Raw genomic sequence first — 19,613 nt, 5'->3', positions numbered from 1 at the left:
CAAGTGTGAACCACCACGCCTGGCTATTTTTCTTACATTTTAAAACTTAAAGTTACTTTCCTGTGATGCCACAGTATTCTATTATAATTGAACTAGAGGGGGAAAAGCTTAGGGGTGGGGGGGCAGTGAAATCTTTCTTTTTGTGCTTGTAAAAAGAAGCAGCATTCTTCATTGGGAAACAGGGTCTCACTAAGCTGCGCAGGGCCTCACTAAGTTGCTGAGGCTGTCTTCAAACCTGTGATCCTCCTGTCTCAGCCTCCCAACCTTGTTTCAAAATAAAAACTAAAAGGGGTGGGGGAGCTGGCTGTGGTGGTGCTTGCCTGTGACCCTAGTGCTTGGGAAGCTGAGACAGGCTAGTAGGTTTGGGCCCAGCCCCAGCAACTTAGTAAGGCCTTCAGCAACCTAGCTAGACCCTGTTTCAAAATGAAAATAAAATAAGGTGGGTGTGACTTAGAAGTAGAATGCCCCAGGATTCAATCCCCAGTACCAATATATATATAAATATACATATATTTTTTTTCTAGATTTCGAGAACAGTGACATGAAAAATGTATGTATACAATTATAAATATTGAGCCAGACGTGGTGGCAAATGCTTGTAATCCCAACATTTAGGAGGATGAGACAGGATTGTGGTTCATGGCCAGCCTCGGCTACTCAGATCATTTGCAACTCAATGAGACCCTTTTCTCAAAATACAGAATAAATAATAGGGCTGGGGGTGTAGCTTGGAGGTAGAAGGTCCCGGGTTCCATCCCCAATACCACAAAAAATAAAATAAAATTATAAATATGTAGTTGTATTAAATTTTCAGTGTATTAACAATAGTTTTTAGCCAGGCTTGGTGGTGTACACTTGTAATCCCAACGTGTGGGAGGCTGAGACAGGAGGATCCAGTTTTGTGGACAGCCTCAGCTACTTAGGCCCTGTGCAACTCAGTGAGACCCTGTTTCAAAATAAAGAATAAGCTAGGTGTGGTGGTGCACGCTTGTAATCCCCACGCTTGGGAGGCGGAGACGGGAGGATTGCGCAGGTTTGAAGCCAGCCTCGAAGAGACCCTGTTTCCAAATAAAATATAAATTATAAAATGGGTCTGGAAGTGTATCCCAGAGGTAGAAAGGTTCCATCCCCAGTACCAGCAAAATAAGGAAGAGAGAGAGAGAGAGAGAGAGAGAGAGAGAGAGAGAGAGAGAGAGAGAGAGAGAGAGAATAGATAAATAGGGGCTGGGGGTGACGCTTGGAGGTAGAATGGTCCTGGGTTTCATCCTCAGTACCAAAATAATAATAATAATTTTTTTTGGTACTGGGGATGGAACCCAGGGGCCTTCGACCTCTAGGCTACACTCCCAGACCTATTTTATATTTTTATTTGGAAACAGGGTCTCTTAAGCCAGCAGAGGCTGGCTTCAAACCTTCACGATCCTCCTGTCTCAGCCTCCCAAGCACGGGGATTACAAGCGTGCGCCACCACGCCCCGCAATATAATAATAATTTGTATTATAACTACTTTTGTTTTTATTATGATATAATAGTTTAATTGGTTAATGTTGGAAAAGGAGACTCTGCTTTCCTAATAAGAATGTGTGCCATAGGAAATGCCGATTTGAAGAAAATACCAGCTTTCTGTTACTTGAACAAAACACCTGAGATAATCAACTTTATAAGGAGAAGTTTATTTTGGCTCACAGTTGAGAGGTTCCAGCCTACGGCTGGCAGACTCATTGCCTTTGGGCATGTGGCAAGAAAGCAGATCATGCCGAAAGCACGGGATGGAGCGCTGCTCACCTCCTGGTTACCCAGACGCAGCGCAAGAGGAAGAGAAGGGGCCACGTCCCAGGGTCCACTGAGGGACACGCTCTAGGGACCCCACCTCCCAGGGCCACCTCCTCCCGGGACATCACAGCAGGAGCCTTTCAACGCCAGCTCTGGGAACAGTAGAGGTCCAAACTACAGTAAAGGGAAATGAAAAAACAAAATATAAAACTTCTGCTTAATAGGATTTTGAAATTTTGGGGTGTAAAGACATGTATCTGGGAGATACTCATGTAAAATTTACATAAAATTAGAGCTGGGTGTGGTGGCTCACGCTTGTAATCCCCATGCGTGGGAGGCTGAGACAGCAGGACCGCACAGGTTCGAAGCCAGCCTCAGCTACTCAGTGAGGCTCTCAACGACTCAGTGAGACTCTGTTTCCAAATAAAGTATAAAATAGGTCTGGGAGTATAGCCCAGAGGTAGAAAAGCCTCTTGGTTCCACCCCCAGTACCACACCAAAAAAAAAAAAAATTACATAAAATTATGCCCCTTTAGCATTTGCGCTAAACTCCAGATCTTATACTTACTGGAAAATAGGTACGTACATCTGTCCATGAGGGATTGGTTGTGGGACGCCTCTCCCCACCCCAGGGTGACAGCTGTGTCTATGAAATGGCAGTGTTTGAGTATGATCCACACATGCCTCTTCTCTTCTTTAGATCATTTCTAGATTACTGTAGCGAAGGCAACATCAACACCATATATATTGTTATACTGAGTTGCTTTGGGCAGTGACGGAAAATTAGACTGTGTTCAGTACAGATGCAGTTTTTTTGAAAATACATTTTTTAGCCGGGCGTGGTGGCGCACGCTTGTAATCCCCGCGCTTGGGAGGCGGAGACAGGAGGATCGCGCAGGTTCGAAGCCAGCCGTGCTGGCGTAAGAGACCCTGTTTCAAAAATATAAAATAGGTCTGGGAGTGTAGCCCGGAAGAAGGAGGGCTTCCAGGAACCCCAGTACCACCAAAAAAAAAAAAAAAAATATATATATATATATATATATATATATATATATTTTTTTTTTTTTTTTGTTGAATCCACAGATATAGAACCCACAAATACAGAGGGCCAACTGTTTATATGGTTTTTTTTTCCCCCTTCCAAATAGGCTTTAAAAGCTGGGAAGAAAGTGAAACTATCTCATAAAGAAGTTATGCAGAAAATGGGTGAACTCTTTGCCCTAAGGTAAAATTTCTCTTGTAAATAGAATATTTCATATATTTAACAATCTCAAGAAAATATTCCTGTTGTTCTGTAGTAAAAAGCAAATATTTAAGCCAGGTGTGGTGGTGCATGCCTATAATCCCAGTACTTTGGGAGGCTGAGACAGGAGGATCACAGGTTTGAGGACAGCCTCGGCAATTAGCGAAACTTTCAGCAACCTGTTTCAAAAACCAAAAAGCAGCCGGGCGTGGTGGTGCACGCTTGTAATTCCCGCGCTTGGGAGGCTGAGACAGGAGAATCGCACAGGTTCGAAACCAGCCTCAGCTACTTAGTGAGGCTCTCAGCAACTTAGTGAGCCCTTGTTCCCAAATAAGGTATAAAATAAGTCTGGGAGTGTAGCCTAGAGGTAGAGAGCCCCTGGGTTCCACCCATTGTACCACACACACACAAAAAAAAAGGCAAAAAAATAAGCCGGACATGGTGGCACACGCTTGTAATTCCAGCATTTGGGAGGCTGATACAGTAGGATTGAGGTTCGCAGACAGCCTCAGATGCTGCTTAGTGAGGCCCTTTGCAACTCAGTGAGACCGTTTCAAAATGAAGAATAAACAAGAGGGCTGGGGGTGTAGCTCGGAGGTAGAATGCCCCTGGGTTCCATCCCAGTACCTAAAAAAAAAAAGGAAAGGGCTGCAATGTAGCTCAAAGGTAGAATGCCTCTGAATTCAATCCCCATAACACACACACACCTCTACCTTAAGCCGGGCGTGGTGGCCCATGTTTGTAATCCCCCAAGCTTGGGAGGCAGAGACGGGAGGATTGCGCTGGTTCGAAGCCAGCCTCTCTGGCTTAAGAGACCCAGTTTCCAAATAAAAATATAAAATAGGTCTGGGAGTGTAGCCCAGAGATAGAAGGGTTTCCAGGAACCCCAGTACCACAAAAAAAAAAAAAAAGGCAATCCTATGTTTATACCTTTATAGGAATTATAGCTGTTTTCCTTTCATTAATTATAAGCAGGAGCACTCTTAACCATGAGAAGCGAGTGGGCTGTATTAGGACTGTCCTGGAAGACATTCTGCCATGTGCGAGAAACCATATTAGTCTACATTAGACCCACATCAAGGGCACAATAGATGTTCTCTGAAGGTAGGAAAATACATTCTAGAATTTAATAGGAAGCCTGGTAAAAATATGTCACTGCATCATAATGCTAAGTCACTTAATTGCTACAGAACAGTTTGTGTACCATATTTCACTGAATAGGAGTCTCACCATAAAATGCAACAGGTGAGCAAAGCCCTGCCGCTTAAACTATAACAATGCTTTTGTGTGTGTGGCATTAGGGATTGAACCCAAGGGCATTCTACCTCTGAGATACACTCCCAGCCTGAGTTTATTTCCTTTTTGGAAACAGGTCTCAGTAAGTTGCGGAGAACCTTACTAAATGCCGAGGCTGGCTTCTTACCCGCGACCCTCCTGTCCCAGCCTCCCAAGTGCAACACGCACCTGGCTTATACCGTTTCTTTTTATCATGGAATTCGCGTTTTATACTTACAGCTCTTTCGGTCTTACTTGGTGTTAATTCTATCACATTCTCTAATGAGCATGTGGAAAGGAAACCGTGAGGGAAATCAATTGTTTGAGGTTAGGACACAAGTGTCACAGGAACAGGCACCGTTGGTTTGAAGATGCCTCCCGTTTTTAGAGACGTTATATGGACAGGATTATGTCCGGAAACTGGCGCAGTGCATCGGTTTTACTTTTGTGGCCTTCCCAGGACGGATGGAGTAGACATCGTGGCTCTCACTGTAGCCCTCACCAGGCAGGAGGCCCAGGCTCGGCCGTCCCAGTGTGTGTAGTGAGTTCCCACCCCTGGAAGTGTTTGCTGAAGTCTAAACGTCCTTGGACGCGGTGCCTGGAGAGAAGTGGCCCGTCCTCAGCCGCCCTGCGTCCTCCTAGCTCGGGGCCCTGAATCCAGGCGCCTTCGTCAGGAGCCGCCCGCCACAGATCTAAAGCTTGTGTTTTCTCAGAAGTAATGCACGCCCACTCTGACGTGGTGAACTGTAACGTCAACTCAGAAGGAGCCAGGCGTGGTGGCTCAGACCTACAGTCCGTTATTTGGGAGTCTGAAGCAAGAGCCTCGCAGGTTTGAGGACAGCCTCAGCAACTTAGTGAGACCGTTTCAAAACAAACAAACAAAAAGATAGAGCTGGGGTCTGACTCAGAGGTAGCATGCACCTGGTTCGATCCCCAGAACTAAACAAACAAAAAACCAAAAAACCTCAAAAGTAACTGAGCATGGGTAGCACACACCTACAATCCCAGCTACCAAGAAGGCTGAGGCGGGGGGGACCGGAAGCTAGAGACCAGCCTGGGCAACTTAGTGAGACGTGTCTCAAAATCAAACCCAAAGGGCTGGGGACGGAGCTCAGTGGCCGAGTGCCCATCCTGTATGCCCGAGGCCCTGGCTTGAATTCTCAGTCCCACGGAAACAAAAAGCAAGACCTCAGAATTTAGAACTACATATGCTTAGACCTTAAGGGCCGACTTTTGTTATTCAGTTTCCTCATCTTTACAATAGTGCTTATGCGTTTCTAAAAGGAACGTGATGAATCTGAAAAGAGCGTGGCCAGGCATGTTAGGTGAAAGAGCGAGCCACGGAACACTAACTGCTCCTCGGCTGGCTGGTGTGGACTCGTGGAGAAGGGGCTGGGCCACCAGGTTGCGGGAGCCGCCCTGAGGGAGGGAAATAAAGGGTTTGAGGGGTGTGGTGGATTAAGAGGAGCTACCACTGTTTTTCTGAAATTTTCCCTAGGAAATGTGTTTTTTTTATAGTGAACAGATACCTATTTATTAATTTTACAACTTAAATTTTCATTTAATTAAAATTCTATGGTGGCACACACCTGTAATCCCAGTACTCGGCTGAGACAGAAGGATCACAGGTTCAAAGCCAGCCTCAGCAATGTAGTAAGACTCTCAGTAACCTGGTGAGACCTGATTTCCAAGTGAGAAATAAAATGAGGCAGTGCTCCTGGGTTCAGTCCCCAGTACACACGCACGCGCACGCACGCACACGCACGCGCACGCACGCGCGCGCACACACACGCGCACTTTAGCCAGGTGTGCTGGTACAGGCTTATCATCTCAGTACTTGGGAGGCTGAGACAGGAGGATCACAGGTTCCAGAAGAGCCTCAGGAAGTAGGGTGTGTGGGGAGGAGATACAGCTCAGAGGTAGAATGCTTCTAGACTCAGTCTCCAGTGCTACCAAAATAAATAAATAAACTTCTAAGCATGCTTAGACCTCATATAAAAAGGGTTGATGCCAACTATGGTGGCACACACCTATAATCTCAATACTTGGGAGACTGAGACAGGAGGAATGCAAGTTTGAGGCCAGCCTCAGCAACTTAGCAAGACTCAGCAACCTAGCAAGACCTCGTTTCAAAACAAAAAAAAAAGGAATGGCTGAGGGTATAACTTGGAGGTTAGAATGCTCCTGGTTTCAATCCCCAGTAAAACACACACACACAGGTAGAAATTGAGGGAGAAAGGGAATGAATGTGTATGTTTGCTTATCCGATGTTTATTCATCACTGGAAGGGTACAGAGGACATCAGCGATAGGGAGTGGGAGAAGGAAACGTGGAGATACGAACAGGAATAAGCCGTGGTGGCCGTGACTGTATCAGCTGCTCAGAGGCTGAGGAAGGAGGATCAAAGGTGTGAGGCCAGCCTAAGCAAGTTGGTGAAACCATGTCTCATAATGGCTTGGGGCATAACCTAGTGATGGAGCACTTGCCTTGCGTGCTTGAGGCCCTGGGTTCAACACCCAGATGTACAAAAACAAATAACAAGAGTAAGATTTATTGCCAGGCTTGGCGGCACGGATCTGTAACCCCGTACTTGGGAGACTGAGACGGTAGGATCACGGGCTCAAGGGCAGCATCGGCGACGTAGGGAGACTCGGCAACCTCACAAGACTACCTGGAAGTAGAATGGCCCTTGGTTCAGTCTCCACTGCCCAAAAAATTATCAGTTTTTAACCTTTTTATTTTTTTTATTTTGAGCCTTGTGATTATTTCCCTAAAACACTTGCATATATAATGTACACAATTTGTAATGAAGAAAGAAGTGAGCTTGGAAATGGAAAACAAAATAAGCGTGTTTTCAAGCCTGGCTTTTTTGGGTGAGAATTTTCCTGTTTGGTGCTGGGGATCGAGCCAGGCCCCGGCGTGCCGGACGCGTCCAACCAGTGAGCTAGGTCCCTGGCTCTGAGGACTTTGAAATTCTTTGGTAAACCTTAATATCATGTTTCTCATAAGTATTTTGTAGAGGTCTACAATTTAAATGTGTTTTTATATAGCACTATATAAATATGAACTATAATAGAAAACAATGATTTTTAATTCAAGATAAATAAAATGTTTTCAATTTTCCTTTTTTAAGGTACCGTATAAACTTAAGTTCAGACTTCTTGATTACTCCTGATTTCTACTGGGACAGAGAAAACCTGGAAGAGCTTTATGATAAAACTTGTCAATTCCTCAGCATAGCTCGAAGAGTTAAGGTATGTATTTTGCTGTTTTACTAAGAGAAAAAAACATTTTGTTGCTAATAGTTTGTATGAATATGGAATTTTGTGGGGGGGCACTGGGAATGGGAAAGGAACCCAGGGGCATTCTGCCTCTGAGTTACAGCCTCAGCCCTAATTTCTTCTCTTATTTTGAAACAAGGTCTCACTAAATTCGGGTGGCCTCACTAAGTTGCTGAGGCTAGCCACAAAACTGAGATCCTCCTGTCTCAGCCTCCCAGGTACTGGGATTATAAGCATGCACCACCAAGCCCAGGTGAATATGAATTTTTAAATTAAGTGAATTTGTTAACTGTTTTTAGGGAAATACTGTTTGACTTCTATGCAGATCTATTTAGGGTTTACTTTTTCTTGTCCTGTATACTATCCTATTTTTTTGTGTGTCAGGATCTTCTGGTATCTGCTTCAAAGAGTAGATAAGGTTTGGAGGCCTATCTCTATTAGGAAGTTCTTTTTAGGTTCCGAGCAAGTGTTTTCGGTGTCCTGAACTCTTATTTTTTTCCCTTTGGTACTACGGATTGAACCCCCAATCCTATTTTATTCTTTATTTTTTGAAACAGGGTCTCACTAGATTGCAAAGACCTCACAAGTTGCTGAGGCTGGCCACAAACCTGCACTCTTCCTGTTTCAGCCTCTCAAATACTGGGATTACAAGCATGTGCCACGACATCAGGCCAAACTGTCATGGTGAAAATGAAAACTGAAATAAACCTAGGAAAAAAATCCTATAAGCTGGGTGTGGTAACCCATGCCCTAGTCCCAGAATTTGGGAAGTTGAGACAAGAGAATCATAGGTTCAAGACCACCCTCAGCAACTTAGCAAGACCCTGTTTCAAAATTAAAAAGAGCTGGGGGGTGTGGCTCAGAAGTGGAATGCCGCTGGGTTCAATCCTCAGTACCCATCCCTCCCAGAAATAAAGAAAAGACCTAGCCAGAGAGTAGGAACATAGACAATTGTTATCCTTCCAGGCGTGGTGGCACACATAGTCCCAATACTTGGGAGGCTGAGGAGACAGGAGGATCACAGGTTTGCAGCAAGCCTCAGCTACTTAGTGAGAAAGAAAACAGGCTTGGGGGTATGGCTCGGAGGTAGAATGCCCCTGGGTTAAAAAAAAACAAAGATTGTTTTCTCAAAATTGCCTGACATGAAGGCAGCCTTAGCGTGCTGGTCCTGCAGTCCTCAGCACTACAAGCCAAGTGTCCACTTCAGTACCCAGTCTCACTTCGGGAATCTCTGGAGGTCAGTCTTCCACTGAGTCGTGAAGCGTGCCTGCCGGTTCTCATACTGTGTTTCTCAGCGCACTTCTTAGTATCCCCAAAGCAGTGAAGACTAGATGAATTGTGTGATTCTTTAGAAGGGGCTTGTGATAGTCATCTTCCCATCACTAAAACAAAGTACCTGAGGTAATCCCTTTTATAAAGAGAATAGATTTTGCCAGGCATGATGGTGCACACTTACAATCCCAGTACTTGGGAGGCTGAGACGAGGATTGCAGGTTCACAGCCAGCCTCAGCTACTTGGTGAGGCCCTCCACAACTCAAGATGCCATTTCAAAGTAAAGAATAAAAAGTAGGGCCGGGGGTATAGTTTGGAGGTAAAATGCCCCCTGGATTTAATTCCCAGTACTGTTAAAAAAGAGACAGACAGACAGACAGACAGACAGAGAGGGAGAATCGGTTTATTTTGGCTCAGTTTGGGAGGTTCCAGGCCATGGTGGATTGACCCATTGCTTGGGGCTGTCGAGAGAAGCAAGCGGTTATGGAGGGAGGAGGGAGTACGAGTGCGTGAGTGCGGGGCAGAGCAGAAGTGCTCCCATCACAAGCAGAGAGCAGACGAACAGAGGAGGAGGAAGAGGAGGAGGAGTCAGGGTCCCTTCCCAATTACCAAAGCCCAGCTGCTCAGCCCTGCCTTGTCCGGGACGACTGGACCGAGCCTTTCACAGAGCTAAGCTGGCATCCAGGGCTTAGAGCAGAGGAAGCGCTGGCCCCGCCTCCGGCAGCCTTGGAGGCTTTCGCGAAGACACCAAGGAGAAAGAGTGAAGTGATTGTGGTGCCAGGGAAGTTGGCCCTTATTGTTGTTTCCTCAAGAGTGTTGGGAAGGTTTGGGCTGATGGCGCTTAAGATGTGCTGAAAAGCAGAAGAGTCGAGGGCACAGGCCAGGCTGTTTTGTGTAGTAATTATATCACCAAAGAGGAGAATTCAGAGAACAGTCACGCAGCAATCCTGGGACAGAAAGCACTTGGTGCCGCCATGTTCTGCAGTGGCCCCCGCGGCCGTCGCCCGCGCTTCCCTGCCCCACGAGCACCCTCGCCATCACCTGGCTCCGATGGCCTCCCAGGCACCCCCAGGTGCCTCCTGAACCTCACAGACCCCCACTCCACGGCATCGCCTCCCTTTTAGTGGCAATTACGCGTGCCATTTCTCAGTAGAACATAAGCTCCGTGGGGTGGGAGACTGTGGTTATTCGCTGCCCAGTTCTTGTCAAAGGCACTGCATATAGCGTATTTAGTAGAACAAATCGATGGTTAGCATTTCAGAATAGAGCCGGTGTAGTGGCTCACCTGTAATCCAGTGCTCGGGAGGCTGGGGCAAGAGGATCGCAGGTTCACTGCCAGCCTCAACTTGGTGTGAGGCTCTCGGTAACTTACTGAGGCTCTGTTCCAAAGTAAAGGGCTGAGGGTGCCACTTGGAGGTTGAATCCCCGAGTTTAATCCCCAGCACCACAGAAACAATTTTAAAGTGAAATGCAGAACACGTGGACCCGCCTGCTCTCTACTTGGCTGAGGGCAGGACCGCCGAGCCTCGCCCACCGAGTCCTTCAGCCAGAAACCCCAGGTCACCTGGGCCTCCACTTTCAGCTTCACCCCCTGCACCCAGTCAGTCCGACCACTGGCAAGTGCTGACTGGAAACCTATGTAATGGGCCCTGGGCTGGGGTGGGGGGGGGTCGCCGACCTTTTTCAAGCCCCCGAGAGTTCACACGCACCCCCACTGGCGCCTGGACTAGTCCAGCACCTTCTGTACAGCCTCGATGGTGGGCCCTTCTCTGACCCGTGCCCGTGACACATGTCTGTCTTCTTCACCACGTCTTCTCTGGGCGCCAGTATGGTAAATGTTACTTCAGTATTGAGCAAGTGACTCCCCTTTACCTGCAGAAGAAAGCTCAGACCTGCTGCACAGCATGGCGTTTCTTCGCTGCAGTACAGACTGGTGCACGCTCAGAAGCCTATCACGGCCATCTTAGGGTTCTGTAGGTCAGGACCTCGCCTGGGTGGGTGTGGGCGGGGCTGCAGGCAGAGGCAGGCTGCTGGCCTCCATCCATGTTTAAGGGCCTTGTGACTCCTCTGCCCCACCACATAATCTCGTCTCCTCTGTGCTAAAGCCGCTGCGTAGCTAGCTGCAGTCTTCATTCTCCTCGCCGTGTTAACAGATTCCGGGAGCATCAGGTGTGGGGTCGCTCTACTCGTACGCGCACCTGTGACCACACGCTGACCTCCCTTCCACGTTCTCCCTAGCGAGCCAGTTGGCCTCTGCTGTTTCCTGTTTGAAATCAATGCTCTTTTCTGCCGCCCCTTTCTTCCTGGCAACGGCCTGTTTAAAGCCTACTTCACGCGAGCTCCTCTGCGAGCGTCCCGGGTTTGCCTTCGCTCGCGCAGCCACGACTCTTGCAGGCCTCCGTGTGTCACGTAAACTGGGCTTTGGGACTAAGATTTAGTAGGACACTTTTGGAAGTCTCAGGGAGTTACTGCGTACTAAATCCATAGTTATGGACTAAGTTGGATGAAGTGGAGGAAGATTGTGTTGTCAGTTTGGTCAAAGTCAAAATCAAGGGCGGAGTAGTTACAACAAAGAGAGGCAAGCTTTAAGGGTGGATGTGTCGTCCACCAAGATGGAGCAGTCAGTAGAGAAAGGACAAGAGGAGTGAAGAGGGCCGGGCGTGGCGTGCTGGGGAGGCTGAGGCAGGAGCAGCACAGGTCTGCAGCTGGCCCATCTACTTTGACTGTTTCAACATAAACAATAAAAAAAAAAAAAAATAGGGCTAGTGTTGTAGTTGGAAGGCAGATGCCCTGGGTTCAGTCCCTAGTACCCCCCACCCCAATAAAAAGGGACAAAGGAAAGCACTGTCCTAAAATTTAGCCCAGGTGACGAGGAGTCTGGAGGATGGGCAGGATGTTCTCGGTTTCCAGGTGATGAGTCTGGAGGATGGGCAGGATGTTCTCGGTTTCCAGGTGATGAGTCTGGAGGATGGGCAGGATGTTCTCGGTTTCCGAAAGGCCGGGCAGTGCTGTGTGGAATCGTGAGCGCAGTGCTCTAAGGGTTACTCTCCTGCTGGGCACGGGCCTGTAATCCTACTACTTGGGAGGCTGAGACAGGAGGCTCGCAGGTTTGAGGACTGCCACAGCCACAAAGCAAGTCTCTCGGTAACTAGTGAGACTGTTGCCAAACAAAAAATAAAAAGTTTTGGGGATATAGCTCGGATGTACGATGCTGCTGGCTTCCATCCCCAGGACTGCAATTTTTTTTTTTTTTTGGTGGTACTGGGGGTGGAACCCAGGAGCTTTTCTACCTGTGGGCTATACTTCAACACCTATTTTATATTTTATTTTGAAACAGGGTCTAAGTTGCTGAGACCCTCACTAAGTAGCTGAGGCTGGCTTCGAACCTGTGTGTTCCTCCTTTCTCAGCCTCCCAAGCGCGGGGTTTTCAAGCGTGCACCACCATGCCCAGCATCCAGTGTTACTGATTGGGAGAATATGGTTGTAGTGAAACTGGTCCCGGGGACCCCTGTTAGGGCCCCAGACACAATTTCCCCAACCCATAACAAAACCCCAAAACGGCCAAAAACAGAAAATTACCGCGGGTTCTTGTCCTAAGCTAAGAAGAATAAATATGCATAGCTTGGACAGTTGCTGAAGATTTAAAGAAGTTTATTAGAAAGATAGAAATATAGAAAATAGAAATACAGCCATTTTGGCATGGGGGGGGGTGACTCGAAATGAATACACCCAAGGGATTACACGTGGACCAGACTTTTTATACCCATGACCTCCATCTTGTTTACATAATCCTGACGTGGTGAGTAGTGAACATCCCGTTAGGTACCTCCCCTTAACCCTGTAAGGTACCTCCCCCAGCAAGGTGTGGCAAGGTGTCTGCTTTCATGAAGGGCAAGGTCAAACCCTGCTCCATCCTCCCTAGATCATCATGTGGATCTGTCTTTAGATAAAAGGCCTAGTTCTCCTCAACTAAGATCTGTCTTTGGATAAAGGCCTAGTTCTCCTCTCCTATGGACTTGTTAGTCACCTTTAGCTAGGTTAATTTACATTGGAATAGTTACCTGCTTTTAGGCAGAAACCAAGTCCTTGCATAGATTTGCCCCTCACCCCATTTTTGAAATATATTAATAATCAGAGCTTTCCCAAATCTTCCTAGGCCGTTCCCAATACTGACACATCCAGAACCACAATTTTAAAAGAAATGTTCCTGCGCTGTGATGTGTGTGTGGTCCTGGGGTTGAGCCCAGGGCTGTTCTACCTCTAAGCTACACCCACAGCCTTTATATATTTTTTTATTGAAACTGGACCTCACTGAGTTGCTGAGATGGGCCTCAAGCCTTCAATCCCCCTGTAGTAGCCACCCACACACTGAAATCACAGTGTGCACCGCCATTCTCAGCTTGACTGTCCTCTTAAATCTCACAGAACCTATACCTTCAGCATAGCCAGGAAAAAAAAAAAAATCAAAGCTACTTTAAGAATTTGTTTCCTGACTTTCCCATTTTCAGAAGAAATGCACACAGAGATAGTAAATAGATTTATAACTTGCCAGTAGTCACAGCCAGGTTTTAAATCCAAAGATTATTTTCTAAGAATCCCCAGCAGCCAGCTTGCTGGAGCTTTATTATAATGCAAAACCCTCAAAATTCAGAGTGAAAGTAGCACCAGCTGGTGGAGAGTGTGCATGCAGCAAGCCCAGGGTTCAGGGCTTGGGTTTTTCTGAGAAAAGGTAATCTGTTTTTGTCATTGTTAGGCTGTGCTCAAAGGAAATCAGATGTTCCTTTTATAAAAACCAAAACCAGTGGGCGTGGTGGCAAATGCTTGTCATTCCAGCATTAAGGAGGCTGAGACAGAAGGATTGGTTTGCAGACAGCCTCAGCTAAGTGAGGCGCTGTGCAACTCAGTGAGACCTTGTTTCCACATAAAGAATAAAAAATAGGGCTGGGGATGTAGCTCGAAGGGAAGGTAGAATTCCCTGGGTTCCATCCCTGGGACCTCAAGAAATTAAAAATAAATAAATAAAACCCAAAAAAACTAAGGGCATGGGCACAGTAGTATACGCCTATGATCCCGCGTACTTGGGAGGCTTAGGCAGGAGGATCACAACTTGAGGCCAGCCTGCATAATAGCAAGAGACCCCCAGCTCAAATTAAAACTTTAAAAAGGCCTGGGGTTTTAGTACAGAGGTAGAATGCTCCTGGATTCAATCCCTAGTACCATAAAAAATAAAAAGCTGGGTTTGGTGGCACATGCCTATAATCCAGTACTTGAGAGACAGATGAGAGGATCATGAGACCCTGTGAACCTAGTGAAACCCTTTTTCAAAATAAAAATAAAATAGGGCTGGGGGTATATTTTGGAGGTAGAATGCCCTAGGGCTTAACTCTCAGTGCCAAAAAATAAAAATAAGTAAAATAGGGCTGAAGGTGTAGGTAAAATGCCCTTGCGTTCAATCTCTAGAAACACAGAAAAGGAAATGAAAACAAATACTGCTTTATAAATATAAAATGGCTCCTTGCCTTTGGCGAGCAAGAGTTGAAAGGATGACTTGTAGCGGGCTGTGGCACACCTTTCTAATGCTGGTGCTTAGGAGGCTGAGACAGGAGGGTCACAGTGATGTTCAAGGCCAGCAACGTAGAGGTGCTCTGATTAAAATAAATAAATAAAAAAATAGGGCTGGGGTATAGCTCGGAGGGAATGCCCCTGGGTTCCATCCTGAGAAACACACACACACACACACACACACACACACTTGTGATCCCAGTGCTGGGAGGCTGAGACAGGAGGATCAGAGGTTTTAAGCCAGCTGCAGAAACTTTAGGCCCTTAGCACCCCATTTCCAAATTAAAAACAAAATAGGGCTGGGGGTGTAATTTAGAGGTAGATTGTCCCCGGGTTCAGTCTCCAGCACAATTTTTTTTTTTTTTTTTTTTTTTTTTTTTTTTTGCGGGTCTGGTGATGGAACCCAGGGGCATTCAACCTCCAACCCTATTTTTTTTTTTTTAATATTCTTTATTTTGAAACCGGGTCTCACTGAGTCGCAGAGGGCCTCCCTTAGTAGCTGAATCTGTCCACGAACCGCGATCCTCTGGTCTCAGCCTCCTGGATGCTGGGATTATAAGCATGCGCCACCATGCCCGGCTTACAAATTTTTTTAAAAGATGTGACTGCAGTGTTTTTTCCTAAATATAGAAATTAATATAATATATAGAAATTAAATATAAATACACAAGACACTAAGACTTTTCCTCCACAGGTCATGAATGAGAAGCTGCAGCACTGCACGGAGCTCACAGACCTGATGCGGAATCACCTGACGGAGCAGCGGGCGCTGCGCCTCGAGTGGATGATCGTCGTTCTCATCACCATAGAGGTGAGCAGGGCCAAAAAGGGCTGATGACAGCCAGGCTCAAACTTACAGCATGGGAGAAGATAACTGTTCTAGTTACTAAGTTTATTTGGAAGTGAGGTTAAGTTTCAGGGGTTTTTGTTTTTGTACTGAGGGTGAAACCCAGGGGCCTTCTACCTCCGAGCTACACTCCCAGACCTATTTTTGTACTTTATTTGGAAATAGAGCCTAAGTTGCTGAGAGCCTAAGTAGCTGAGGCTGGCTTGAACCTGTGTGATCCTCCTGTCTGATTCCCAAGCGTGGGGATTACAAGCGTGCACCGCCACGCACGGCCTGAAAAGTTCCACATATTTTTAGCACTGGGATTGGATACAAGGGCAAGCTGCATCCCCGGCATCTCTTTATTTTGAATCAGGGTCTTGCTAAATTGTTGAGGCCAGCCTCCACCTGTGATAATCTGGTCCCAGCCTCCCACAGCATTGGGAGTAGAGGCCTGCACCATCACACCCCACTAGATTCTGCACCACTGAGCTACTTCCCCAGCCTTCGGTTCCACATTTTCAAGGTAGCATCTGGAAGAAGTTGTGGCTGTAAATTTTGAATGTACAGCCAACATCAAATCAAGTACCTGTGCCTTAGATTTGCAGCTTGCCGTGTGAGAAAGGCAAGCATTTTCTCATTAATCACAGTCCTAGGAAAGCCATTTAATTTGTACCAATAAATTGCCATGATATAACAATTTTTTAATCTTCCTCAGGTAATGTTTGAGCTGGGACGAGTATTTTTCTGACCTTGGGATAGCCAGAGTGCCAATACAAGAGATACTCAACTGCTGCAATCAAAAGTGACGGTTCACTGCTGGGTGATCCCTTATTTAATAGATATTTAATTACTTTAAATCAAGAAATTGTTATAATGATCTTTTCTAGCTCCTAAATATATTGATTGAATAAAACTTTGGAAAAGTGTGGTTTGAATCTATATGACTGATAGTTAAAAAGGAAAATGCTTTTACCGGTTTAAGGAAGCATGGGTAACGGTAGAATCTCATCAGTCTCAGTCAGGTGCTCTCCTTCCTCCGGGGATGAATCCAGGGGTGCTCGTCACTGAGCTACATCCACAGTGACGCCAAACTTGTGATCATCCCGTCTCAGCCTCCCAAACACTGGGAAAGTTGTGCGCCACCACACCAGGTACAAAGATACTGGGGGGTGGGGGGTAGTAATGGGGCTTGAACTCAGGAACGGTCTACTTTAGAGCTAGACCCCTGGTCCTATCTTAATCACTTACACATTTTGTGGTACTAGGGATGGAAAGCAGGGCACTTCCATCTCCGGGCTGCACACACATCCCCAGCCCTATTTTTTTATACGGAAAGAGGATCTCGCTAACTTGCTGAGGCTGGATACAAACCTGTAGTCCTATGGCTGGCTTTTAATTTTGAAACAAGGTCTCACTAAATTGCTGAGGCTGGCCTCAAACATACGTCCTCTTCTATCAGCCTCCAAAGTATGGGGTGGGGATCTGCCGGGCATGGTGGCGCACGCTTGTAATCCCCGCAATTGCGAGGCAGAGACAGGAAGATCACGCAGCTTCAAAGCCAGCCTTGAACCTGTTTCCAAATAAAAGACCCTTAAGAGACCCTGTTTCCAAATAAAAATATAAAATTGGTCTGGGAGTGTAGCCCAGAGGTAGAAGGGCTTCCAGGAACCCCAGTACCACCACAAAAAAAAAAAAAAAAAAATGAAAAAAAGTATGGGGATTATAAAGTATGCCACCATTCCTGGCTCAAAAGATCTGTGTATGGGGCGGGGGGGAGGGGCTGAGGATTGAACTTGGGTACATTCTAACCCTGAGTTACACCTCCAGCCTTTTTGAAACAGGATCTAAATTGCCAAAGCTAGCCAGGTACAGTGGTGCACGCTTGTAATCCCAGCATTCGGGATGTGGAGACCAAAGGGTCACATAGCAGCCCCGGCTACTTAGAGGCCCTTCACAACTGAGACCCTGTTTTGAAAAGTAATGACTAAAATATAGGACTAGGTGTGTAGCCTGGAGGTAGAATGCCCCTGGGTTCCATCCTCAGTACCACACAAAAAATTTTTGCCAAGGCTGGCTGTGAATCTGCAATCTTCCCATCTCAACCTCCCAAGTACATCCTCAGTACCACACAAAAAATTTTTGCCAAGGCTGGCTGTGAATCTGCAATCTTCCCATCTCAACCTCCCAAGTATCAGGATTGTAAGTGTATACCAACACACCCGAATTTTATTTTCTTGTGGTAGTGGGGAGTCAACCCAGAGGCATTCTACCTCACCCCAGCCCATTTTTTTTTTTTTAACTTGGAGTCTAAATTCCTGAGAGCATAAATTGCTGAGGCTGGCTTTGAACTTAAAATCCTCGTTTCAGCCTCCCAAGTACTGGGATTAGAGGCATGCACAACCCAATACACCTGGTTTATTTTTGTTATATTTCTGTGGTACTGGGGATTGAAACCAAGGACATTCTACCTCCCAACTATTCCTCCAGCTCCATTTTATTTTATAAATGGGGCTCACTAAATTGTGGAGGATGTCACTTAAGTTACTGGGAATCTGCAGTTCTCTTATTTCGGTCTCCCAGGTACTATAGGCATCTACCACCATGTCTGGCTTCAAAGATATTTCTTAAAGACCCTTGGCTTGACTTCGGACATCACCCCTTAATCCTGAGGTTCCCTCAGGAATCCTAGTCATGGCCCTGACTAAGAGCTGCACAGAAAATTGAAGTTTTGAGTTCAACATAGAATATCAAGTCAAGCTTCTGATCAGATTTGGGGAGAGTGTCACCTGGGGATTAAACCCCGGGGCATTCTACCTCTGAGCTGTGCCCCAGCACTATTATGTGTTTTATTTATTTTGTGGTACTGGGGGTGGAACCCAGGGCCTTCTACTTCTGAGCTATACCCCAGCCCTATTTTTTTTTTTTTTTTTGAAACAGGATCTTGCTAAATTGCTGAGAGCCTCACTAAATTATGAGGCTGGCCACAAACCGGCAATCCTCCTGTCTCAGCCTTCCAAGTACTAAGATTATAGGTCTGCACCAGCACACTCAGCTTTTTATTTTAAAACAAGGTCTTGCTAAAATTATTGAGGCTGGCCTCAAACCTGCAATCCTGTCTTAGCCTCCCAAGTACTGGGATTACAGGTGTGCATCACCAAGCCTGGCTCAAGAATTGCTTTTTAAGATTAAATTCCACTGAGCATGGTGGCTCCCAACTCTAACACCAGTACTTGGGAGACTGAGACAGGAGGATTGCAGATTCACAGCCAGCATCGGTAACTTGGCAAAGCTCTCAGCAACTTAGCAACACCATTTCAAAATAAAATATAGGGCTGGGAATGTGAATCCTAAGTACCACCATTAAAAAAAAAAAAAAAAAAGTTCCATGTACTTTTCATAGCTGGTGCCCAGGGTCGCCCAGGCCTTCCTTGCCATCTCCCCTCTCCGGCACTGAGACAGAAATACCCCTCCCATCCTCAACTGTTTGGTCTAACATGTTTAATACCCTTTACATCTTTTTTTTTTTTTTTTTTTTTGGTGGTACTGGGGTTCCTGGAAGCCCATCTATCTCCGGACTACACTCCCAGACCTATTTTATTTTTGGAAACAGGGTCTCCTAAGCCAGCACAGCTGGCTTCAAACCTGCGCGATCCTCCTGTCTCTGCCTCCCAAGCGCGGGGATTACAAGCATGCGCCACCACGCCCGGCCTACCCTTTACATCTTTTAAAACCTTGGGAAGAGACAGGCGTGATGGGAGGCTGAGACAGGAGGATCACAGTTCACAGACAGCCTCAACTACTTAGTGAGACCCTTTGCAACTCAGTGAGACCCTGTTTCAAAATAAAGAATAAAAAATAGGCTGTAGGCTGTGTAGCTCAGAGGCATAATGCCCCTGGGTTTCATCAACAGTACTGCATAAATAAATAAATAAATAAATAAATAAAACCTTTGGGAAGTCATAAGAGGACAACTAAAATTTAAGTAATTAGCTCCTTTTAGCCATAGCAACCTAAAGTTAACATTTCAATATACAAATTTTTATAAAAAAAATGAAAGAATAATCAAAACAGATTTTCATAAGCATTTATTAAAAGAATGGTTTTGTGGGGTAGCACAATGTATTCAATGTCAGGAAAGAACTCAATTTCACATTTAAACATGTTTAAGGAGTTCATGGTATTCCATTTGACTAGGTAAGATTTACATCAACTCACGGTTATTACATTTGATTAGATAAGACATAAGGTGGTATATTAATATTAGATATCAATATGTATGATACAGTGGAAATAACATCTTTTCAACTATTTAAACTTTATGATTAAAATCTTTATCTTAAGTCATAGAAGAGTTTAAAATTATTTTCTATAAGCCAG

At 45.9% G+C, this 19,613-nt stretch overlaps 1 protein-coding gene across 1 annotated transcript in view; it reads left to right on the top strand.

Moving 5' to 3' along the window:
* RMND1 (required for meiotic nuclear division 1 homolog) overlaps positions 1–15,984 on the top strand; it is a gene marked incomplete at both ends in the record, with an annotated part of 40,365 nt that extends 24,381 nt beyond the window's left edge. The window contains 4 exons of the mRNA XM_080700247.1: positions 2,922–2,998; positions 7,425–7,545; positions 15,102–15,218; positions 15,952–15,984. Of these exons, the coding sequence (XP_080556373.1) occupies positions 2,922–2,998; positions 7,425–7,545; positions 15,102–15,218; positions 15,952–15,984 (348 nt within the window). The remainder of the gene's footprint in view (positions 1–2,921; positions 2,999–7,424; positions 7,546–15,101; positions 15,219–15,951) is intronic.
* Between the last annotated feature and the right edge of the window lie 3,629 nt (positions 15,985–19,613).

This window comes from Muscardinus avellanarius (genome assembly GCF_963383645.1).
Source record: "Muscardinus avellanarius genome assembly, chromosome: 8".
NCBI lineage: Eukaryota > Metazoa > Chordata > Mammalia > Rodentia > Gliridae > Muscardinus > Muscardinus avellanarius.
This window is presented reverse-complemented; position numbering and strand designations above follow the sequence as displayed.